The sequence below is a fragment of the Corvus moneduloides genome, chromosome 11 (assembly GCF_009650955.1).
Source record: "Corvus moneduloides isolate bCorMon1 chromosome 11, bCorMon1.pri, whole genome shotgun sequence".
NCBI classification, from domain to species: domain Eukaryota; kingdom Metazoa; phylum Chordata; class Aves; order Passeriformes; family Corvidae; genus Corvus; species Corvus moneduloides.
In genome coordinates, this window is record NC_045486.1 from 15,722,859 (window position 1) to 15,747,822 (window position 24,964).

The 24,964-nt window shown below is 41.3% G+C and overlaps 1 protein-coding gene across 14 annotated transcripts in view; it reads left to right on the plus strand.

The window, feature by feature from the left end:
* The window catches only part of POC1A (POC1 centriolar protein A), an 88,446-nt gene that overhangs the window by 2,451 nt on the left and 61,031 nt on the right, over window positions 1–24,964 (plus strand). For all 14 annotated transcript variants that reach the window (XR_004242289.1, XR_004242290.1, XR_004242282.1 and 11 more), the window contains exons 4-9: window positions 704–883; window positions 1,972–2,079; window positions 3,357–3,472; window positions 7,695–7,828; window positions 15,675–15,743; window positions 17,016–17,114. Coding sequence is in view for 1 of the 14 variants with exons in the window: in XM_032120522.1 (XP_031976413.1) it covers window positions 704–883; window positions 1,972–2,079; window positions 3,357–3,472; window positions 7,695–7,828; window positions 15,675–15,743; window positions 17,016–17,114 (706 nt within the window). In the remaining 13 variants the exon portion in view is untranslated. The remainder of the gene's footprint in view (window positions 1–703; window positions 884–1,971; window positions 2,080–3,356; window positions 3,473–7,694; window positions 7,829–15,674; window positions 15,744–17,015; window positions 17,115–24,964) is intronic.

The window sequence follows — 24,964 nt, forward strand, 5'->3', positions numbered from 1 at the left end:
TCTCTAAATATGCCGTGCTCTGGATCTCTAAATACGCCTTGTGTTTATTTGCCAGAAAAATGCATCTTGCATTTATTTGGAAATGATGTGTAAAGAAAAATGAACACATTTGAATTGTCTTGCCTGGCTGAGTTAATGGCAGTTTGCTCACAGTTGTACAGCATCAGGTGTGCTGAATTCAGTTGTGTTATTTCTTGTCTAACATGGCATTGGAGTTGTCCAGCTGGAGCATGGGCCTTTACAGGAGCAGTTGTGAGGTTGTTGCCTGCTTGGCTCTCTCCAGGTGAGCTGTGAAAACACCTCTCTCCTTGCCTGCCTTGCAGCAAAGGACCTGGCAACAGTACAGAACCTCGGTGTCTTCTTTTATATTGATATTTTTGTAAGTGTTTTAAATGGCTGCACAAATTAGCAGTAGCATTTTTTGCCCTTATATAGGACACAACCTATATGGCTTGTTTCCTGTTGGATTGGCCTCCAGTATGGAACTGGAACAACTGGTTTTAGCTGTGTGTTTTCTATAGCTCATGAAGCATGAGCAAGTTTGGGGTTGATCAATGTTTTTATCCCAGTGCGATCACATAGAGTTCCCATAGAAGTGGGGGTTCCTAGCACTGCTCAGCATATGGCAGCTTTGTGTTTTCAAGTACAGAATGTCTTTGCTGCCCTGTTGTGCAATTTTAAAGAGCTCTTCCCTTTTGTGTAGCAAAGGAGAATCGACTGTGTTCAAGGCTCACACAGCAACTGTGAGAAGTGTTCATTTCTCCAGCGATGGCCAGTCCTTAGTTACAGCTTCTGATGACAAAACAGTCAAAGTGTGGACGGTTCACAGGCAGAAGTTTCTGTTCTCACTGAGTCAGCACATCAACTGGGTTCGCTGTGCCAGGTGAGTACGGCTCTCTGACAAACAGAGACAGGGATTTATCCCTCAAAGCAGAGGCTCAGTGTCATGGTCTGGTGCAACACATTTCTGTTCAGGCTGATTCAAGTGTGTCTCTTGAATGAAATATATTGCTGACCTGCAGAGAGATCCTTTGAGTAATAGCCTGCACCCACTTTGTGTTTCTCCAGTGAACTCTGTCAAACAGAGGCTTTTCTGCTCTGTGTTTTGCTTTTTACCTGGTGAGGAGAATTCTGTATCTTGAAGTTGCTAATAGGAAAAAAGGAGAGGTTTCTACTGTTATTTCAGCTTAGTTTCTTTAGACTTGTAATGCCTCTAGTTAAAATGATCACCTGTGCTACCTCCTGAATGTTGTAAGTGCTGCCATGATAATAGCGTTATTTCCTGATAAGTGTTTCAGGTTTGGTTTTGAGGAGTTATTTATGTGTATGTGTATCTGGGATAAAGCCATGGTTCCTCTGTAGGTGTAAAGTTCATTACAGTTCTGGAATGTGGTGGCAGTGGCTGGTAGCACTACAGATACCCACAGAAGAGCAGAAAGGATGTTTCCAGTATGTCTGATGATCTGTAGTTAGGGACTCAAGTCCCGATTCTGTAATGTGTATGTCTCTGAAGAGAGGTCTGGATCTGTCATGTATATGAGATTTTGAGATGGGAGCTTAATATATTCTCCTGCACTGCAATGGTGAAGACTGCTGTAGCTGTTTTCTTGTGAGTAACTGTGTTGCTCTGAACTCTGTGGCAAAGGCAGGAATTGTTTTGAATGAGGGCAGAGAAACAACTTGAGGTACACTTCAATTGAAACAAGTAGGACATAAGATCTTAAGTCAGACTCAAGACTTTGCTGAGGGTTATTTCATATGCTTGTGGAGTTAGGGATAGTTTGAGTACTTAGGGCTTGCTTTCTTTTCCTCACAACTTAGTGTTTGGATTTTCAGTCTCACTGATGCCTCTGTGACTTCTTGAAAAGCGAGGTGTGTTTACCAACATGCTTTGAGAGTCAGCCAAATTCAGTCGACCCCATACTCCTTTCGTTTGGGGACGTTTCTTATTTGCTGTAACTCTTACCTTAGATTCTCTCCTGATGGACGATTGATAGTGTCAGCCAGTGATGATAAAACTGTCAAGCTGTGGGACAAAACCAGCAGAGAGTGCATCTACTCCTTCTGTGAGCATGGGGGGTAAGTACCTGGTGGTGATGTCTGAAGTGGGGTTGCCTGAGGAATTTACACCTGGTTTGTGAGGTTCAGAGGTCCTTGTCCTAGCAATCCTAAAACTGATTAAAAAACCATTAGCACCTCTTACGAAAGTAGCCAGTGTGAGGGCCCAAGCCAGAATTGCCTTGGCTTCTGTGACTGCTCAAGGTTAGAACTCTGAGGGTTATATTTCAGTAACTGTCCAGCACATCAAGCCTCAGTTTCTTTGTTCTTATTTATTTTTGGAGATGCTTAAATTCCTTATTTCTTCTTTTATTTTGCTCTGAGTTGACATAAATTAAAAGTGCAAAAGTCTACTGACAGAATGGTGCTTGGATGCTTTGATTCATCTTCACATTTTTAAATAACGAGGTTATTGAAAAACCCCACTTTGCATTCAGAAAAAAGATGTTAAATTTGGGATGTTGAGCCATACCAAAAGATAATTTACCCAGAAACATAAAACAAGTCCTCAGAGAACTGAGGCTGGAATCTCCCTAATTCCTTGGTGCACTGAATTTCTAGTGCAATGTTACGTTCTTTCTAGGTAATATACAATGATATTAAGACAAACTCAGACCACATTATTTTTTTCAGTGCCCTTAAGTATGTGTCTTGTCCAAACAACCTATTGAAATATCTCAACTTTTTCAGTACTTGTTACAAGAATTCTCAAAAGATAATTAATTTTATCCAGTTTGTTTGGTGAGGAGTTACAAGATATCTTTCCTTGAAGGTTCAGAAGCTTTTATTGTACTTATGTGTTCAAACTAAAAATTGATTGGATTCAGGTCCAGAAAGAAATTTGGCCTCAGCCTTGCTACTTTCCAAGTGGCAACGTATGATTTCAGGCACAAATTCACTAAGTTCCATCTTAAAATTAGTTAACAGAAGAAAAATCTCTGTTCAGTCTTGTACACATCACTCTGGAAATAATGTTAATTTAATAGAAGACATATATTATGCAAACATTAAATGAACACTTGAAAATGCTGTTGTGACAGTTGGATCCATCAGATTTCAGGAGGTTTGTGTCTACAGCTCCTACACCTGCAGTGTGAACTACTGAAGATGGTGTGCTTAGGTAGGAGCCTGCAGTCTGCCTGGGGTTAGAAGTAAGGTCTTATGAGAAATTCAGCAAAATAAGTGTTCGGATTATCTCCTTTCCTTAATGTTCAATGAGTCATGATGTGGTTGAAAAGGCTTTTTTCATCTTTAGCAAGAGCTGAACGTAAGCAGTTGGGTTTGATTGCCACTGACAGGTTTGTGAACCACGTGGATTTCCACCCCACTGGTAACTGCATTGCTGCGGGGAGTACGGACAGCACAGTGAAGCTGTGGGACATCAGGATGAACAGACTCCTTCAGCATTACCAAGGCAAGTTCAGAGCTTACAAAGTTGAACATTTCCATGTATTGGTGCGAATTGCTCTGAAGTCCAAGGATTTTTCCTCCATCAGCTGCTGCTTTTCAAAAAAGGCACTGCCAGCAGAAGCCTTTCTTCACCAGATGTCGTGCTCTGCTTTGTGTTAGCTCCAGAGCTAATTCTGAAGCTGTCCCATGTTGCAGGTGGGCATGGGTCTCAGCTGTGATGCCATTTCTCACTGTTCTTGAGAAGGTGGTGTGCAATAAAAAGCCTTTGCCTCTGAATAAGCCTATAGGAGGAGTCAGCTGTATTCCAGCAAATCAAAATGTGAGGTTTTTTTTATAAAAAATTAGGAAAAGTTAACAAAAAAAGGAAAGTCAAAATCAATCAATTGCAATTCTATACTATGATCCGTGTTTATAGTTCCTTTTCTGGACTCTGTTTTTCAGCTTCCATAATTAGCTTTGATGATGCCAAATGGCCTTTCCTCCCATTACCTGTTCTTGTCCCACTGATTAGTGCTGGTGTTTGGTAGATCTGGATAGGAAAAGGGGGCTTTCCCATCCCTGCGAGCTTCTTTGAGATTGGTTGACCTATTCTGTGCATTAGTTTCTTCAGCCTAAATGTGGCTTTTCTTTGCTACTAGCAGTTTTTAAGGCTGTGATATTTTAAAATCGATACATTCTCAAGCGTTGTTTCCAGTGTTGGTTATTAAGCTTATTAGACTTAATTTATAACTTTCCCTGAGGAACTGCTTCTGGCATGCCTGTAAAACAGATCAGAGACATGGGGCTGGAGCTTGGTGTGTTCTTTCTGCCCTCAGCATCAGCTATTGTGGGTTCCTGCTGTGACAGCCTCACAGCTTCACTCAGCTTCTTCAGATTCTTCTGGATCACAGTCACTCCCAGTTCTCTGATAGTTAACAAAATCTAATAGAAATCAAACTTTTTGACGAGTGTTGTTCCAATTCGTCAGTATTGAGTGTGCAGTTTGTGTAATAAGTATTGTTAACTTGTGGCCCGTATCAAAACTTGGAAACGCCTTCCTGAAGTCTTGTTGCTAAAATCAGTAGTGTTTTTAGATACTTGGGCAGTGTCAGATTGTCCTTTAACCTGCTTTATCAGCTTTTCAATGGTGGCAAGATCTGCAGTGTATGTTTCCAGTAGAACTTGGCTCAAAAGTCATCTCTTCCTGCTTTCCACTTACTGCTATTAAATTGTCCAAATCTAATGTGGCTGCCAGGTTTATTTTTTGTCTTGGAATGACATATTTCCCTGGTATCCCACCCTTACTGAATGGCATTTTAGTGTGACACCCTTGGTATGGAAGCAATAATTTCCTGGGGTGAGTGTTATTTTTAACAGCTACTGTGTATTAAACTTTGAACTAAAAATAGTAATAATAGCTGAAGAGACCTTAAATTGTAACGGTGGCTTTTTGCAGTCACTTCATGCACCTGTGGCCACAAGCTGATGTGTTTGTAACGTGTCTTGGGGATGTATTTATAAGTCCTGCCCTTCTGAGGGTTTATACCCACCTCCTTCTGGCTAAATCTGATTTCGTTTTGTGCCTTCCCTGTGAGGCTGCCCGTGCTGTCCCACTAGATGGCACCTGTGCCTTCAGAACGTGCTGATGCTGCCCGATTTCCAGGGAATCCATTTTAAACAAGGAGTTGCATGGAGGAGTTAATAGATGAGTAGCCCTGCCTTGGGCTCTTGGGTCTTAAAGTTGGGCTGGTTTCCAGCACCGATTAGTCTTTTAGCAGTGTTGCTCTTGTTGCCAGCACTTGTTCCAACTGTGACATTTATAAATGAAAGTTGGAAATAGAGAGCAAGCTGCGAAACCTTTTGTATGGTGTGTTTTTCTTTGAGCCAAGCAAAGTCTGCTCTCATCACGTTTACTGTACAGGAGAACACACAGATGCTTTATTCGGTCTTCTGCTTGGCACTGACTCTTTTGTACAGCAGATTTTGTACAGCCCCTACAAAAATGGCCAATGTTTCTTGCCTGACATTTTTTCCCTGTCCAAAGTTTTGTGTGGGACACCTCTGTAGCAGGTCTTTGAAAACAGCTCTAACCTGTTTTTTTCATTCCTGTTTAAAAAGAATAGTTGGTACTTTCATCCAGTTTGGATGGGGCTGGTGGTGGTTATCTGTTCAGTAGAGACTGTGGCTGTGTCAAGTCCATCCTAATTTATTTTCTCACTGGTGGTTACTAAGGTTTGTAGTTACATAAAAGAAGTGTTGTGAGGCTTGGAACAGTTCTGTGCAGGCTGAGAGGACTCAATTTTAGATATTAACCCCCAGTATAAGTCCCTTAACAGGCTCTTCTTTTGCTAGGGCTTGGCTGGCAGAAGTGTGGCCTTGTACCAACAAGTCACTGGGAGATGCCACCTTGTGCTGCACTGGATTTATTGTTTACAACATGAAATCAAGTGAGGTGGCAGGATGTGTTGGCATGTTTTCTGGAGAGGTGTTATGAATGGTCTTGTGGGAGGTATGAGCTGCTTTGGCAGTAGAGATGAACTTTTCTCTGAGTTTACAAGAGCCAGGAAGTCCTTGGGCACAGAACCTGCGGCTGCTTACGCAGCTACAGTCTGTGTGATTTTTTTCCATTATGGAAAGGTTGTTTTGTGAAGCTGGAAGTACCTTATTTATGGCCTGGAACTTGCAAGATGTGGTATATTACTAACCTTGTCTATTTCTGATGTGATTCCTTTCAGGACTTTCCTTAGTTGACAAGATACATTTGCATTTATCTGAATATAGACACTATGGGGGTGAGGAATATTACAGATCACTCAGAATAAGATTTTCAAGGGAGAAAGAGATTTATCACTCTTCCATAAGAAAGAACTCCACAGAGACTTTTTTCTACTTTAATACATAGTATAATACGGGGCTGGGGGTAGAGGAACATCTAGCTGTGTGATAGAGGCAGTATTCACCAACAAGAATATAAGTTACCTGTGTTAAGGCTTTCTTCTGTGTTTTTTAATAGTTTGGGTCAAGAGGAGTCGTTTTCAGAACTTAGCTGAGGTATTTAATGTTCCTGAAAGTTTCAAAAGTAGAGGTATTCTGTTTTACAATTGAGCAAGGTTATTTCAGCTATCTGCCTCAAATCTACATATGGAAAAAATAATATTTGGTTCTAATGTATTTTAAATGGTATTTTAAGGGTTTTTTTTAACATGCAGTATGGATTTAAAATGCACAGTAGATTCTCAACGGAACATAAATTTAGTTGGGTGTGATGTGTCAAAAGTAGTAGATTTGAGATACCAGAACATTTGGAGGGCATATAGTATAATTAAGAATAATTGGATGGTTAAATCCCTCCTCAGGCATAATATTAATATTCTGTAATGTCACATACGCTCAGAAAGCTGGGCATATGTGAGGTACTGCGTGTTCTCATAAATAAATATGTTCAATAGCCTGTTTTGTAAAAGTTCGGGGAGGGAAAAAAGTCATGTGTTAAATGTTTAATGTTACAGTGAACTTCAATGAAGTTTGACTTTTTTCCTAGAACGTTTTCTTCAGCTTTTTTCAAAATATATCTTGGGCTTCATCTTCATGCAGGGAAAATGGCTTTATTGCAAGTTCACACTCTTGATAGTTGGTCTATTTATATTTGCTTTAAATGTTTGGTGAGACAAATAGGATGTCTGAGGAAATAATGGTTATACTGGACCATTTTCAAGTTGCTCTTATTTCCTAGTTTCTCTTAAGCCCAGTCTTGGCTAGAGTCAGATAGTAAACCAAAAGAAGCTGTGCAATGTCAATTCTGAGTCTCTTCCACTGTAATTTCAGTCTTCTCAGTGTCCTAACATACAAATTTTAATCTAGGATGACTTGGGAGTGAGACCAGCATCTCCACAGTAGTAAAGTGTATCAATGTCCAGCACTCTCCCAGAATCCTGTAGTTCACTTGCACATACAGTACATTTTGGGACTATACTGGAAGCTTTTGTAGTGTTAAATCTCCCAGAGTAATTGGCAAAGCTTCCTTTTTCCTTTCAGTAAAGTAGTGCCTATTTTTACAAGAATTGAGTTACTGTTATTGTTCTCTGGTGCTTTGAAGAGCTTTTGTGGAATGTTTCCCCCATGATAATTTTCCTGTTAAATTTTATAACAGAAAATTGGAATGTGCTTGTGCTTTATTTTATACTTTTGCCTTGGGCTTATGTACACTGTTCTTGGTGACTATTATACTTTTTTTTTTCCATCCTTAGTGCACAGCTCTGTGGTCAACAGTCTTTCCTTTCACCCCTCTGGAAACTATCTGGTTACTGCTTCCAATGATTCAACTCTTAAGATTCTGGACTTGCTGGAAGGAAGACTCCTCTATACTCTGCATGGTCACCAGGTGAGGCAAAGCCTTTTTTAGAGTAATGTACAAACTCATAATAAACTGAGCAAATCCATGCTCGAGGCTTTCATTCTTCAGCGCCAAAAATTGCTTGAAAACCTCCTTGTGTAAAATTATGATGCTAGTAATTTTTGAGGTCATCACTGTTTTGAAGGGAAGCAGGTAAGGCAGCAATGGAGAGAATGAGAAAGCAAGACTAAAAGTGAGCTCCAATATCGAGTAGTCTAAGACAGAAGAAACTCAGAGCAGCACCCTAGGCTCTGACTGACCTTGTCAGCAACTCTCTAGTGCAGCTCTGTCTCCCTCCCTCTCTAGAGAGCTGCAAATAACACTTGGCCCCTTGACATAGGTGTTTTGAAGATAAATGCTGTTCACCTGGCAGGAGATTCAAGAACAGTAGCAATAAAATAGAGGAAATCTATTTTGGGATTTGATTTGGGAACATCTTGTTAATGGACTGAATCATAAAATTGAAGGTGACAAATGGTGCTGGTTGGTTAAGTTTAACTGATTGGCCTATTAGTATTATGCTGCTGGATGTGTTGCTTGTAAGGTTAATTTTATGAATGCTTGGAGCTCTCTTTCTAAATCTTAAATGAAGATAAATAGACTAATTTCATTGTCCATGCAGAGTGGGGTGTGAAAAAGCAGGCCTGCCTTAAGGGTTCCCTTTCTGAAGGGACAAAGAGAACAGAAATTCTTAACCCACTTGTGTCTCTTTTAAAGTGGGGGCTGAGTTTTAAAGCATAAAAACTGTCAGGGGAAAACCACAGCCTTAAGCTTTTGGAGATGGTGGGGATGGTTGTGGGCAATAATGGTATCTGTGTAAGCTGTAAAACTGATAATTCTGGCTTCTTGTGGCTTTGTTTAGTGACTGCCTTGTTTGATTTCTAAAAGGGTCAAGTTTCTTCTGTAACTTCTCTTTTGCTATACATTAATAAAATTTTCTTTTTTTGTAGTATTAATGGAAAACATAGGAAAACCTTGTGCTTAAATCTTCCATGAAGTAGAGCTTTGATTAAAACTGACCAAAGGGTTCAACTGCTAAAAGAATAGGGAGGAGATAACAAATGCTGGTTAACCTAACATGTCAGCCTCAGCTGTATAAAACTTTTCTTACTTGGAAAACTGGACTAAGTGGATACTCCTATCAGATATGGGCTGCAAAGCTTCTGTTGCCTTAATCTTGTTTTCATATTTGTCTGTTGTGTTAATCTGCCCAGTGAGTTCTTGGGAAGTAGCTTCCTGGAAAAGGGTGTTGGAAGAATGGGGAATCTTTACACTTTTCCCCCTTCCCTCAGGAAGGGATGTGCCTGGTTATGGTTCAGCAGAAGGCTGAACCTGCTTTCTGTTTTTCTCCTATCTGAGCTGCTAGCTGTGCCTCAGTGACTGCAGTAGCACAGAAAAAGTTTAGCATTGAATGAGAGTCCAAAACTGATTATGGTGATGGAGATCTTCAGAATTAGCAACAGAAAGTCCCTTTAGGCTAATGCTGTACTTAACTTGAGGCTTTTACAGAACAGTTGGGGGATCATCTATTCAAATGTAGAATTAAAGCTCCTTGTTTTTCCTCCCTGCTCCTTCAGATCAGTAAAACAGTGTCTGCCTCTTTCTCCTGGGCATCTAACTGGCCTTGGAAAAGCTTTGCCACTGGCACAGCTGAAGAGTAGCTGCTGTTGTGGCGTTTACAGTTCCTTCAGTTTGGAAGCAAGTATTGAAGTGGCTGGTAGAGCTTTCTGGTTGTCTTTAAGGGATTGCACTGAGATAACTGTGGAACCAGTCCTGGTATAGCCCTGCCTGGCCTTCTCTGTCTGGCATGTGCTGTATTGTTGTGGGTTGGTTCTTTTACCAACTGATTGAACAGTTACCTTGCTTTTCTGCTCAAAGCATAAGGCAACCTGTGCTTCATTCACAGGAAGCAGCTGTCCGTGGCTACAGGCTCTGCTGTCACCAGGGGTGGATCCACTGGGGTGGATTCCTGCACTGGCTGCTCCTCCGGCTTGTTTTGCTCGTAGATAAATCCCGGCTACTTAATATCAAGGGACTTTTTTGTCCCCTTTGTTATCACTGTGATTTGTGCCGGTATCCCCAAGTGGCTAAAAACAAAGTGGTGTGGACTTTTTTGGTCATTAAGTAGATTTGCCTTTTTAAGTGAGTGCTGCAGATTGGTCACCAGATGGACAGCCTGTTCTGAAGATGTTCTTGAGCTCTGACTTCGTGTGGTTGAACATTCTGGTTGACACTTTGTTCCTACTTTGACAGCTGGCTACTGTTACATTGTTCTGGGAAGGCTGCATGCAAGTGGACACTTGAAGGAAAAAAAACCTTAAGGTCCTTTAGGCATACTTTGACGCAACTGCTGGAGTGCCAGGAATTTGTTAGCAGCTGATTAGCTGTAGTTTACATGGGGAGGTTGGCCAAGTTTACATTGCTGTCTTTAATTGAAATGTAGCTGGCCCCTTGTAGCAGAAAGATCATTAGAGACAGAAGTTTGCAGCTTGGAGCTGACATCTTGCAGCTGCAAAATATCATTCTGTATTGTGCTGCATATTTTGGTTCTGGAGTGCTTCAAGCTGTGAAGTGCTCTTATCTAATTCCATACAGATGAGACACTGGCTTGGTATGTAAATCCACCTCTAGTACTGAATCACTGTTGAAGAACAGAATGTTTTGAGGCCCCTAAGCCACCCCAAGAGAGTTGCTAGAGGAGAGCAGGTATGTACATGGTGCTTGTCTGCCCTTTGGAGTGGTTTAGAGCATTTCCAGACTGACTTCCTCAGTGGAATGAAGTTCTCAGTAAATATTTAGAAAACATCTCATGGTTGTGTTCATGAATAGGAAGACAGAAAATGCAAAGTTACAAGTCTTGAAGCAGCCTTGACTTGAACTGTGAAGTAGCTACATTCTACCTACCTGGGCAACATGAATGCTCCCTGCTTTGCTCACTGACTAATGAGTCAGGTCTCCTGAGCAGGTGCATAGGAAACAAATGTGCTCCTTTATGGTCAGCTGCCAGCTCTGCCTAGGTGGGATTAAACATCTGTGCAGGCCTGGTCCTCTTTGAAGAGTGTGAGGACATCTCAGGGCTACACAGAAGTCAAAAAAGAAAGAAATGTGTGTTGCAAACAACAAGCAACTGACTTCAGGCTAGCATTTCTGAGTCTTGAAAGGAAATAGGAGTTCTCTGTCTTTGCCTTGTATTTTTATAGACTGAAGCTTTCAGGAGTTAAAGCTGCTGATGATTCAGCTGTAAGATGCCAGTATAAACTTTCCTTATGTTAGTTGTAGCCCTTACTCCCTCGTGAAGGAGGGTGCAAGCATGACAGTCTTGCTCGGGAATTTTTCAAATCCCAGTGGACTGAGAATCCTTGTGACTTCTTGTCAGAGGTATTCCACCTGAAAACATCTCTGTTGTCATCTCTGTTCCCTGTGCTTTTCTCCTTGGTTCCCTTCCCTTTTCCCTTTCCTATGTGACTTGCCCTCTTCTCCCATGCATGAAGAGCTGAAAGCACTGTCAACAGTGGCAATGACTGCTCTGTTTGTTATTAGTTCTTTCATGCCTGGAGCTGGTGATGATGCCAGGGCTGGGATCCCAGTGTACTCGTTGCTGCTGGATTTGCTTCTCAGGCCTTGTCTCCTCTCATGTCTCCTGTTTCTCTTTGCACTAGTTAGTCTGTTCCTGGAGAGTTTGGCTGAATGTACTGAGGCTCCCACTTCTACATCTCCTTTTGTGGCAGTGGAAGAGGAAGCTCTCCTTTAATTCAACTATTTGCATCTTCTAGATATGCCTTCTTCCATCTTTTAGCATTTCCCTTGCTCTCTTACCTGGCTTTTCTCTACTATGCATTAGTTTCTTGCAGGACTGAAACAAAAAAAAAATAAAAATCTACTGGCATCCTTGACCCCACTTGTCTCTGCAGCTTCCTTCTACGCTGCCTCTCCTTTCATAGTGCAGACAGTGTATCATTAAACTACTCTTCTCTGGTTTATTCCTGGACCTTCTCCAACCTGGCTCTTGTTTCTTCTCTTATGCTGAAGCCAAAATGTTAGCTCTGTTCCTAGCTGAAGCCTGAAAGTCTGGCCTCTCTTGACTTGCCTGTTGGTGTTGGCCCTGTTGTTGTTGAAGTGATGTGCCTTCTGTCCCCAGCAGCTCTGGGAGAAGGAAAGGGTGTTCAAGAAGGATTTCTCTGTGATTGTCCACTCATTATTTATGCATGGTACACATTCATCTGCTGTGTGCAGGTGTGATTCTGGGCTCCAGTCATATTTCTCCAGACTAAACTGTCGGCCTTTCTCTAAGTGTTTCTTTCAGAGAAATCTATTTTTAGCTCTACCGTTGAAAGCTTTGTGTTCAGGGATGCTATTCCTGTTGTCTTATGTCACCCCTGTGTCAGTTGTTACTGGTGCTATTAGCATCCTGCCAGTCACTTGGTGGTGTAATTTGTGTCCTGGCTTCAGATCCCGCCTCTCTTGGCACTTAACGCATTCAAGTCATTCAGAATGGTTTGAACATCTATTTTGAAGGCCAAACATAATGTTTTGTTTAAGCTGATCAAGCTGTGAAATGCTAGGGCAGTAAAGGCCTCTTGGTCACAAACCTCCTTTGTAGGAAGTGGGAAAACAGGGAGAAGGTGTAATCTCTATCTCTGCACATAAATTATGTAGTATGCTGGGTCTCACCTTTCTCACCTACATACACAGCTAGAAATGGGCTGTCACCTGGTGTTTCAGCTGCCATGCCATGCATATCTGGCCTTGACTGAATCTTGTTCACTGGGAATGCTGCTGCAAACAGTGAGGTTTGATGCTGTTACCATTCCTTCTGTATGGGTTCCTTTTTCTTTATGGTTGCTTTGCTCCATCCAGTGTTTGAGCTATTTGTCCTTTTCAAGGCTCTCTGGGACTTGCTTCTACCTTGCCTGGTACTCTTGAAGATGAGCTGAATACTGATTAGTGACCATGTTCTTCTCACTCAACAATTTCAGCGGATCACTTGTTGCTTTCTTCTGCACTTTTCTTCAAAACTTCTGCAGCTCTCCCAGTGTCACCTAAGCTGCTGTTAAAATTTCAAACGCTACTGGACGTTCACAAAAACTTGGCAGTCCTCATGTTGACCCGCTGAGGATTAAATAGAAATGTTTCTTACCACTAACTTGGTGTATGTCATTGCCCAACCCCTTCTTCCTGCAGCTTGCTGTCTAGTCTAAGGCAAGAAGCTGCAGGAGTTTGGGGATTGGTGCTAGCAGCTTGTGTGGAACACCCTGGACAATAGGGGTGCAGACTGGAAATTCTGAACCTCCAGGAAATACTAACAGAAAGCTATTTGATCCTGGTACAGAAAGAGGAGCTGAGTGATCCCGTAGAAGGTTGCTGCATCCCACAAGTTCTAGTTATGTGGGAAATAAGCTTAAAATTCACTCTGCTACTTCTATAGATGAATATGTAACTGCTACTTTTTGATACTTTTAATGCAAGCAGTAAGTTAAAAGAGGGGGGAAAATGAAAATCTGAATTCTTCAGTCTCCAATCTCATGCCTGTTATCCAGAACTTCATCTGAAATCTGTTGGATTTCTGCTGTGCTTACCTGGAACAAATGGAAGTTAGTCTGTGTCTAATAACTGGCAAGTGTAGCTTTTTATTTTTGTTTGGTGTGTTAAATTGCAGGGGTATTTGGCAAACTCTTATTTGTATGTTGCTATAGCAAACCTGTTGTTTCTTGGAAGAGTTCTGTAAGTGTATGTAGCAAGAGTACTTTTCACTTAATTTATGTCAACAAATCTGTAGAGGATGTTGTGTCCGTTGACTTGTTTGTTCCCTTTCTTTCAATTTATAAAGGCACTTTTGGTCTTTGATATAATTTTCTATTTCAGGAAGAATATGTTCTGTTGAACTTTTTTTCCCTTCAGAATGCCATGACTTTGGAGTCAGTTCATTGCCTGTTTTGATGTGATTTGTGTTGCACTAGATTTTGTCTAAATACACTGAAATATTTACACTGATAGAAATATTTTTAGGAAACACTGCTCCTTTCCAGTGTTCCCTACTTGTGCTTTTTCCTGAACACTTTGTCTTAATATTTTTTCTGCCCTCCTAACTCTGACTGGTTTATTATAGTCCAAGAGCAGCTTCTGTATGCTCACCTCTGTTATCTTGGAGCAATATTCACCACTGCAATTTTCTGGCTGTGGAGTTGTTTCTGCCCTTTCTTACTGCTTATTTGTTTTTTGCTTTTGCATTTTTTTTTTAGAGCCTCCACTCCTGACATGTGATTAGAGAGCTGAACACCGGGGTAGGTGGGTGGGAATAAAGGCAGAGGCACACTTTGTCGCAGCTGATTGATGGCAGTGTCTTTGGTCTGAAATATCTACCCTAGTTATTGCTGTGTCAGGTGAACGAGCTTAGTCACACCACTGACTGCGCGTGCGGTTTGGAATTGCTGCTGCTGGATCATTCCTGGCAAGTTCTTTCTAGTGAGGTGTTGCTATGAGAAGGCCTCAAAACATTTTGAAATCACTGCATGTGGAATGATAATATGGAAATACCTTAATGTGTTTGAAGGATGTTAAAACTCTTCACACTGGGAGTGAGCACAGCAAGGCTCTGGTTTTGCTGGCATAACCTTGTGCCAGCATGTTGGAAGCCCACAGGACTTTGGGGCACAGGTTGCAGTGAGAGCTGGGTGCTTATCTCAGATGCAATCTTTGGGTATTTGTCTATCTTCAGGATTTATTATGTTGAGTTCACTTTTATGAAGGAGGCAAAGAAAGGATGTGAGGTTTCTATGTGATGTCCATTGGGAAGATGTGGACTCAGAATTGTGTCTCCTTCCAACTTGATACAGGGTGAGGAGAAGCTTCTTAATTGCCTTCTGAGATAAATGATCTTACTTGAAAGAGGGTAACTGCTTCTGTCAGGAGATGTATGGTCATGTGGTGGAGTTTTTTGGTGGTGATTGTGGCTTTTCTGGTTGAGTTTTTGGTGTTTGATTTTGGTGTTTCCTCCCAACCCTCCCCAGCCTGTCAGCTCCATAGGCAGCTTCTGGAAGTTCTCATTCTGAGCTCTGTCCGTGTTGGTGAGCAGTCTGCAGAGGAATGTGTTCAGCAGCTGACACAAAACTCCACGATCTGGGTGCTCAGCTGTTTACTCTGAGCAGAACAGTTTGTCTGTTGTGCCTGGGCTCGAACACACGTAACAATTCCTCATCTCTAGTTCCAGCTTGGAGTGCCTCCCTCAGCCTTCCCATGTGCATCCTCCTGTGTGCTTGCAGGAAGGTTGAAAACACACTAAAGTAGATGTGTGGTGTGGAAGGTGTGCTGTAGCACTCAGAAACATTTAAAGTCTCTCAGAACTGACTGCTGTAAGCATGAGGCTTCTTCAAAATGCAAGTGCTGTGCAGAGGTGATCCTGGATGCATTAACTCTGGCATCTCTCTTATCAGACTACTAAGAGAAAAGCAGTTTAAGCCAGCCTACTATAAAAAAACCTCATAATTTCAACACTTTTAATAAGTGAACAGGAGTTTTAGAAATTTCTAATTCTATAGTGAAGAGGGAATGTTTGAGGGGAACAAGAAAAAGCCTGGTCCTGTAAAAATCGGTTTGTTCCTGTCTGTGCCATGGATATTGAAAAGTGGGTGTCTTAAACACTCAAAAGTGTGGGAAATGGTAAGTGCCACAAGCTTAGCATGTTAATTATGGCCCATTTACCTGACAGGTAAGAGCTTTTCAAATTTTGCCTTTAGATTGCTGATGTCAAATGATAAATACCTGTAATGAATGGAACTTTGTAAAACTTTGTTTCCTTTTATCTTCTTTTAAACCTATCTTTTAAATGTGTTTGCAGGGACCAGCCACCTGTGTAGCGTTTTCAAGAGATGGAGACTTCTTTGCTTCTGGAGGTTCTGATGAACAGGTATCTGATTCCTTTCTGAGTTATAATCCAGATTCACATTTCTTTAAAAGCTGCTGCTCTGTTGTCTATGGGAAAAGCAAAAGTGTACTCTGTATGTCTGGACCATGCTGAAGTGACTTGCTGTTGTGTTAACAACATCTCTGGAGGTCAAACCCAATTTTTTGGTGGTAATTTAAGACATGTAGCCTTCCAAGAAACTCACACTCAATTACCAAACTGCAAACAGGCCCGTTGCACAAGCCTGTGCTGCAAATATGTCCTGGTTTTAACACAGTGTGAGTTGCCCTGCTGAAGACACTGACAGACTTCAGCCCAAAGCAGTGGTCTGAGTAAGGATCCACTTTTCTGTCATCAGTCCTCAATGAGCTGTGTTGCATTGCTCTTAATCCCCAGGTTGGACCAGGTGGCAATGCCCATCTTTAACAGCACCTTTGCTAGCTGTGAAGAGACAAATCTGTCTATTCACTAAGAACATCACTTTTTCCCCTGTTGCACAATGGAATGGCCTTGTTGGTTAACCATGCAACTGTGAAAGAAAATTGCTTTTATTTCATGCAAAGCAGTGATGAAAATTTGTAAATGAAAAATGAATGCTCTTTTTGATAACCAAATGAACTGTTTTGTTTCTTGGGTGTCTTTTAGACCTCTGAAATCGTTGATTGGATTGCTCTTTACTTTTTTAGACTTGTAGAGTCACTGCTAAGGGGTTTAATCCCTAGATTTCCTCTTTATATGTTGAAGTGATTTATGTGTTAGAGGCCTCTTTTCTGAAATCAGTACTGGGTTATGCAGAGCAGAGGCCTATAGGTGGGATTTAAGTTTGATGTCCAGCTGACAAACTAGCTTAAGATCTCTAATGCTGGTCTTAGTACTAACTCTCCTTTTCCTCTGAATGAGTCTCATGATAAATGAGTGACTGGTTGGTTGGAGCGTGGCTGATAAATGTCATAATGCTGAGCATGGTATTTTAAAATATTTGTGGTTTAATGGTGTATTCTTTGTGTTGCTTTGAAGTTCTCTTGGTCATTCTAGTTTAATGATGTTCTTGACCCAAAGGATGTTGAAAGAGGTCACTTATCCATTGAGAACTCAGTTGAGCTGGGTCTGTATTCAGTAGCATATTTACAGACAACATCCTTAATCTAAGCAATGGCAAAGCTCTTCTAGGGAAACTTTGTGTGGATCTGCTGACTTTTCTCTGAAGGGTTGAAAAAATTGACCTATAAGCAAACTTAGATAGAAAATTTTAATGGAGTTAACTTTCTTCTGCAGGTGATGGTGTGGAAGACTAACTTTGATGCAGCTGATTATGGTGATGCAGCGAAACCCCAGAAATATGGCAGCAGTGTGGATGTGACCCATGGCACTGGGGTAGGTCAGAGACCAGTAATTGTGGAGAGTTCCTTTTCAGTACACTTTGTGCAGCTTGAGACTGTGTGACTCAGTGACTGAATCTTTCCCTGCTATTTATTTGAGCTGCAAGATACCTGTTTTTTAACTAACCTTGTATTATTTGTTTTTGTTTAACTGTACTTACTTCATAGGGTAATGATATATAATGATCTTAAAAGGAAGATAAACTTAGTGCATGTATAGATGTGGTTTTTTAGTAACAACCCCTGTTTAACAATGTGTGGTTCATAATGACATGAATGATAGTTCACAAAAAAAAGCAGATGTTGAAAAAAAAAGAGCAACATTTGAAGTTGGCTTTGCTAGCTGATATGAATCCTTCAGGCTGCTGTCAGTCCTGAAAATAGAATTCACAATACCTTTTCACTGACAGTCAGCAAAGACAAAAAAATATTGCCGTGTGTAGGTGTCACACATGACAAATAGGTGACATATTGTACTGGAGTTTCTTTCCTAAATACCTGGAGACATTAGTTCATATCTGTTCCCTGAATCATGTGTTGAGACCTCTGAGTTCTGACTGTACCTGAGGATAAATCCAGCAACTGAGTAATTCAGTGATGCACTGATCTAAGTGGAACTGATGTTTGCTGTTACAAAAGTGACCCTTTAAAGCTACTGCCCGTACAAGCTGTAATTTTTGTGATGATTCATTGAAACATCTTTGTTTTGTCTTGTCAGTCTCTGGATATTTTTGATACATTTGGGTGCACTTAACAGGATTCTGCTGTATGTTATTACCATAGCTGGTTTTTGGTTAGTCTTGTTCAGCATGAGCTGTAAGCTGAAAGGCTCCTTGTGAACTGTGGGGTCTGTGCATAAGTGGCATTACCCCAGCTGAAGGGTAAACTTTTAGCCAACATCTCTTGCTCTGAGGCAGTGTCTTTGACCATATCAGTTTAGATCTTTACTGGGGTACTGATGTTACGTTATCTCTCAAATACAGTGGTGTTTTTATTTCATATGACTTCAGTCCATTGCTGGAGATACTGGAATAGCCGTAATGTTTTGGGATGGACAAGATTTGAGTCTGCAGCTCTAAGCCTGATGCCCTACTATGTGGAGTGCTGTGTAAAGAAAGCAAACAAAACCAGAGGTTGGTTAGTGCTGGGTTAGTGGGAGAGCATGGGAGGAAGCAGTCACATAAGGAAGGAGGAGGTGAAAGTGTTTATTGATCCTTGGCTGGTTTTGGCTAAATCTGACTTCTTCCTTTTCCTCCCCTCCTGTGTTCTAACTCTAAAGTTATGCAGGCTATGAAACTCTCAGTCCAATGACCTCTTTGTTTATTAGCCTGTTGAACTGGTCTAGCTTTGAACTCTATCTGTTTTAATTTAAAATATGGCACAGTGTAATACTGGGCTGAAATGCAGCAGAGGCAAATCCTTTCTGGGAGAAAAATACCTCTTTTGGTTTGTAACATGCCAATGAATGGCTTAAATAATAAATAATGTAGACAAGGTGTCAGCTAATGGGAGGTGATGGTAAATTCACCCTCTCCTGTGCTGCTGTTATTGCCAGAGCATATTATCCAGTAGTAATTTAAGGAAAGGAATAAAATGCCTGAGCTCTTCTAAAACTTAGTTCTTCATTATAAAACCTCTTAAGATGTCCATTGAAGGGAGCTGCTGAACAAATCCATAGAGCAATGACTAACCACCCTGAACATCTATCCCTCCAACAGAAACTATTGCCCTGTGGAAGAGGGTTTACCTGGCCAAACATCCAAGGGATGCTGCTGGGACCAGCTGTTTGTGTGCTACTGACAGGCAAATGTGTGTCATGTGCTGGTGGCTGACAAGGGTTTGCTCTTCTGGTGCTCTGAGCCTGTAGGAAACAGGGCACTTTGTATTCTGAGGTGTAATGTGTTGGTTTGGACCAGGTGCTGTGTATTTGCAGAGGGAGAAGTGAATCCATGCTCAATCATGCAGCAGAAACATACTTTGGTTTGGGGTCCTAAATTACTTCAAAGGAGTTTTTTTGAACTGCCACCCAAATGCAAGCTTTGGCTTGGGCATGCAGCATGGGAGCTGCAAAATATAGCTAGTACTATATCCTTGGATTAAATTAAATTAAATTAAAATTGCTAAAGTTAGGAGGAGAGGAATAAATAATGTCTTCTGAGAGCTTGTTTTGAATACCCTAGGTTAAGATTAAATTTAGAATTGATCTGAAATGTTCTTTGCTGTTAAAAAGAAACTGATATCTCTGAAAATGGCTTCGTTTGCTATTTTAAGTATAACCTGAGCATGAAAATCTTGGCTCCATAGTAACTTGTACACTCATGTCAGTCTCCTCTTGCCTTTCAACTGAATGTCATGTCTTGTATCTTTTAGAAATACATCATACTGGGCTCTTTAAGAGTACCATTGCTCCTACAACTCACTGCAAGACTTAAATTTCACTGTATTTTAATTTCTTTCTTTTTTAGAGCCAAATGCTTGCTTTTTTAATAGTGAATTGCTTATTTTGGTGGGTTTTGGGTAGTTGAGATAGTTATTTTTCCTGTCAAATTCAGACTTGAAGCTCCCACCTGCAGATCTTGATTTCATGCCAAGGTCACCTTTTCCTTCAATGAAAAGTGAACCTACTCCTTCTTTCTCTACTGCTGTGTTAGTGTGCCAGGATTCTGCCTATTGAATAATCCTGAGATTTTGCAGACATTTCAGGATTTAATTACATTTAAAATAGACATAGAGGTTATTATTTGGTTTTGGTACCCCTAAAATACATGAACACTATTCTTGACACATCTTGAACCTGTTTTCACCCTTAGGTCCATGAGAATATTTTTCCAAGGAGAGCTTATAATGCTGTGTAGCTGTATAATTTTTTTGTTAAGCATTGTGAAAGCACAGATATTAATGAAAACAGTGGCTGTGTAAAACCACTCAGTGCAGTATCTGGTTTCTCATGGAGAGAAGCTGACTAACATGCAAGAAAGAATAACTGAATACAGACATCAAAACTAGTTTGTCATCAAGTTGAATAGGAAGAAAAAACAATCCTAAATAAGCTGTGGCATAAGAGTCATGAAAAATTGTCAAGGTTGGTGAGCTTGAAAACAAACTCGCTCCAAACCAATTTTCACTTCCATAGGCAGAGGGAGACTGGAGGCTTTAGAAGATGCTGGTTTCTCAGGCAGTTGGGTCAAGTTCGGTATGAATCAGGGTATTGGACGTGTTTGTAACAATAGACATGAACTTCAAAGTTGCTCTGCCCACCTGCTTGTGTTTTCTGTAAATATAGGAGGCTTGGGTGATGCAGCTTGCTTTGAAAGTAGAACTAATCTGTGCAAGGACTAATGCAAATGAAAGAGAAGGACACTATGGGCAGGAGTTGCAGTCATGACTATGGTGTAAAAGCGTAGATGTAAAAGCGTGATAAGCCACTAAAGCTGTCAGAAGTGAATTCTAAGTGTGTTAGCATAGATGTGAGACTGTAAATGTTAGATCAGAAGTAGTACCTCTGCAATAAATGCTTGCTCTTAAATTATAGGCTAACAATTGTTACTTTAAAGTGTTGCATAATCACCTTGAAACCCAAAGTTCAGGGCAAGCACTCCTGGTGTGTGCGGTGGGAAGCTGATGAGAAGAAATGAAGTCTTGCAGTCCTGTGCCTTGATCCTGTGAGTGTGCTTGCTTTGATCTAGAATCTAAAGGGTAAATTCATATTCTATGCTGCAGTATTAAGTGGTGAGGACCTAAAGGAAAATCAGAATGAGAGGTATGGATTTTGCATGTGATTTCAAAAATACAGGCTCTTACGCTTGTCTGGGGTCAGTAACTGTAAGCATTTGGGTCTGTCTGGGTGAAGAGTTGTGCAGGATCAGATCAGAGGACGTGTTCACTGTTCTGATAAGTTGTGAAAACGTTCCTCATATGATCTATTTTTTCCAGAGAGGGCAGATAATGTGTTTTATTTTGGGGGTTTGGTGGTGGATTATTTTTTTTTACAAGTACAAGGAAAGCTTTGCATGTGTGGTTACAGCTGACATGAGTGTGCATGAACACTTGTTTTATTATGGGACAGATTTGCTGCTGTTGTTGGCTAATTCTGGGAAGGCTGTGCTTGGTCAAATGTCACAGCAATGCTGAATGGTTGATGTCACGTGGATGGTTAGAAAGTGCTTGGGTGTTTATCTAAACACTGAAAATTGTCAATAAAAGCATTGTAGTATAAGCTAAGTGGGTAAACAGTTTTTCTGTGAAATATTATGGAAAATAGGAAATATGCATTGGTATAGAGATTTTTTGCTCAGGTTTAAACATAAACCTTCTGCAGGCATGTTGTAACTCTGTGTGAAATATTACTTTGCAAAGGAGGAGGCTGATGAGGAGACTTTAGCCTCAGCCTCTGCACATGGCTTTCTAATGAAAAATACCTTAAAACTTGCTTGTGCTGAGGTACCTCAGAAGCAAAGCTGTCTTCAACTGGAGGCGTGAGGGCTTCAGCCCAAAAGGCAGTGAAATGAACAGGCTGTGTGTGTGGTCTGCTTATCTCAAACTAGGAGTATCCTGGCGAGAGGTAAGAGCTACAGCAGAACACAAGCTTACAGGTGATGGGGAAATGTTTCTCCTGTCACTGCAGCTGTAAATTCTGCAACCACAGAACTTGAATATATGAATATATGAAAAGTTAAATTTTCAGCTCCTGATAGGATTCTGAGACCTGCTCACATAAGTGGATGTGCAGACAGACTCAAAAAGAGGTAATCCCTTAGTGGGGCAATTTGGGAGACATGGGCAGAAGTGAGAACTGTCCTCTGACATTCTCTTGCCAAGAAGTCTTTCAGCTCTTGTGAAATTCAGGAGCACAAATGTCTTACATAGCCTTAGCTCCTATGAAGTTAAATGGCACTCACTTGTGGAGATACCAGATTTGTAGGCATAGCTCACCTTCACAAAGAGAGGCTTGGTAAGAGCAGAACTTCAGCAGAAAGGACTTTGAAATAAGTAGCCTGTGACTCTTCAAATGTGTCTTTCGGCTAAGATGGACATTTAGGCTCTTTTGACACTGCTGGGTTTAGAGCTTTCTCCAGGCCTTGGGCTGTGCTTATTTCTTCAATGGTAAATTTTCCAAAATAGTCCTGTGGGATAGGATTGGAGGCAAATTCCAGAAAACGTGATCTGATCATAAAGTTTTCTGAGGCCCATAACTGAATGTCCAGAGCTGACTCCACCTCTCTCCTTTGCTGGTTGGGTTTGTGTGGTGACCTCGGGTGCCTCCTGTGCTCAGCCCATGGTCTCGTGCTGACTGCAGCAGTTCATCCTGTCAGCCTGTCCTTGTGTAAACAAATTCCTTCTGAATTACTCATAGGCCAGATGTGCCTCTTTTTTTGACCTTTTGGCTTCCAAATTGGTAACTATCTAATTTTGGCACTTGTTAATGCTTACAAATCCTGTTATACCTTTTTTTTTTACTTGTTGTGAAATTCCTTCCTGGGAATCAGTTTCGTTGCATAGAGCTGCAGCTCTTTGCGATGGGATGTGAACGTGGGTTTTTGTTTGCACCTTCTCCACCCCCTTCTGTTTATTTAATTTTAAGCATTGTAAGGGAGGCATCCTGTATTCAAGAGCAGGGATCCAGCCTTCAGCCTACAGCGAGGATGTAGTCTGCAAAGTGATTATTTTTCCTGATCTACTGTCACCTTACTTTTTGGAGGATTCCCACTCTAGGAAGCTTTAGTCTGGTGCACAATTGCCTTCCTCCTGGAATAGGTAGGTAGATTATTTACTTAAAAGAACAACAGTGTGATGAGTACTCCAGATGTTTCCACTGTTCTCTATCCTACTTGACTGTCTAAGCAGAAACTTCGTAGGGATGAGCTGGAGTCTTGCTCTGATTGATCATGGGAACTCTACTGTACATCCTTCCCAAGCAGGGTGGTTGCAGGTGGTTACCCATAGCTGCCTCTCCTTTTATTGAAAGAAGCCCACTTACCCAAGCCTGTTTTGAGGTGTGGTCTTGTGATTGTTTTGTGAGGGGACAGATGTTCAACAGGAACAGAGAAAAAGAGATTGAGAGCAGCCCTGAAGAGAAAGACTTGAGGATGCTGGTTGACAAGAAGCTTGACATGACCTAGCAGTGGGTCACTTGCAGCCCAGAAGGCCAAACGTGTCTTGGGCTGCATCCAAAGCCCCATGGGCAGCAGGTTGAGGGAGTTAATTCTGCCCCTCTGCTCTGCTCAGGTGAGACCCCACCTGCAGTGCTGCCTTCAGCTCTGGGGCCCCAGCATGACAAAAATGTGTACCTGTTGGGGTGGGTCCAGAAGAGGCTATGAGGATGATCAGAGGGCTGGAGTACCTCTGCTGTGGAGACAGACTGAGAGAGTTGGGATTGTTTAGCCTGGAAAAGACTTCAGGGAGACCTTAGAGCCCCTTCTGGTACCTACTACAAGAAGAGCTGGAGAGGGTGTTTGGACAAGGGCATGGAGAGACTGGACAAGTGTCTTGGCGGAGGACGTGAGAGAGAGGAAGAGGCAGCCCCCTCAGCTTGGCTTTCCAAGGGGCTCTGAATGACTGCAGCAACCTGCAAGAGCTTTGCCTGGTAGTGGATGGGAGCAGCTGTGCTGCTACAACTGTTTTCCCTTGTGTTCTGGTTTGACAGGATTTCTTGCAGAAATAAGAGGATCAGCTTTTAATTTCTGTCATCTTACAGTGAATAGATTTGTTCTTAGACTCTGGAACAATAAGGCAAGTCCTGACAAGTCATTATTGGTCAGAATAAAAATTGCCTTTTAAGTTCAGCATCTCAGGCTAATTAATGTAAATTCTCCCACTTAGGTTGCTGCTGTATGTGGCTTGTTTTAATGCTTGACTCATAATTCAAAGAAATGAGATGGAGGCAAGATTTTAAAGTTTTTTTTCAAGTTGCAGTTCTGTGCCAGCTTGAAGATGGATGAAATTAGCTTAAGCTTTAAAAGTTTCTAAGATCTCAAACTTTTCTGCTAAAATTCAAACTTCAAGAGTAATAACAAGTGCGTGTCTGTGTCTGCATTTACATATACATGGCATGCATTTTTATACATGTATATAAGTAACAAAGTAGGCATGCACAAGATTTGTATGTTACACGGGGTATATTTACTCAATTCAGTGGAAAAAGGCAATTTATTCTGATGAAGGGAATAAGCTGGAAGCTGTTGTTCCCACTTCAGGAGATCACTGTTTGTCTTGCCTTGGAGGCTGATGCTTTTGGTGTAAAAGAACCTGTAGCTGGACAACCCAAGGTTGAGAATAAACACTTTTTTCCGATGTTTGGCTGCCTTTTCTTGGGAGTTTTTCTCCAAAAAACAGGACCAGAAAGAAGTAGTTCAATTCTTGGTGACATTTCTTACCAATGGTTTTCATACTTACGTTTTTGTTCCTATCATGGCTTGTTTCCACATAAGAGCATTCCTTTGAAATTTTTATTGTTCTTATTCTCCAGGAGCAATGTTAGACAGTTGAGCATCACCTGTGCAACAAAGCTTAATTATTCCATACTGAATTCTGGAAGACCTCTTCCTGTTTCCTAAAGAAACGCTAGGGCTGATGGGAGGGGAAAATTGGTTAAGGGAGATAAAAGGCCTAAGCCAAGCAGGAAACACAAATCTAAAATGTTGAAGGCCACCCTGAGCTTTTCCTTCTCAAGAAATGTAGACTTGCTTTATTTTTTTTTAAGAATTGGTAGTCATTAAGTTTCTTCTGTCACTGGGCTTTCAATGTCTGGCATTACTATTTCTCATTTCGCTCTTCACATGAATACCATTTGTGTTTTTGGAAATGCAATATGTGCCAAACTCCCATTTGTCTTCAGTGTTGCCTTGA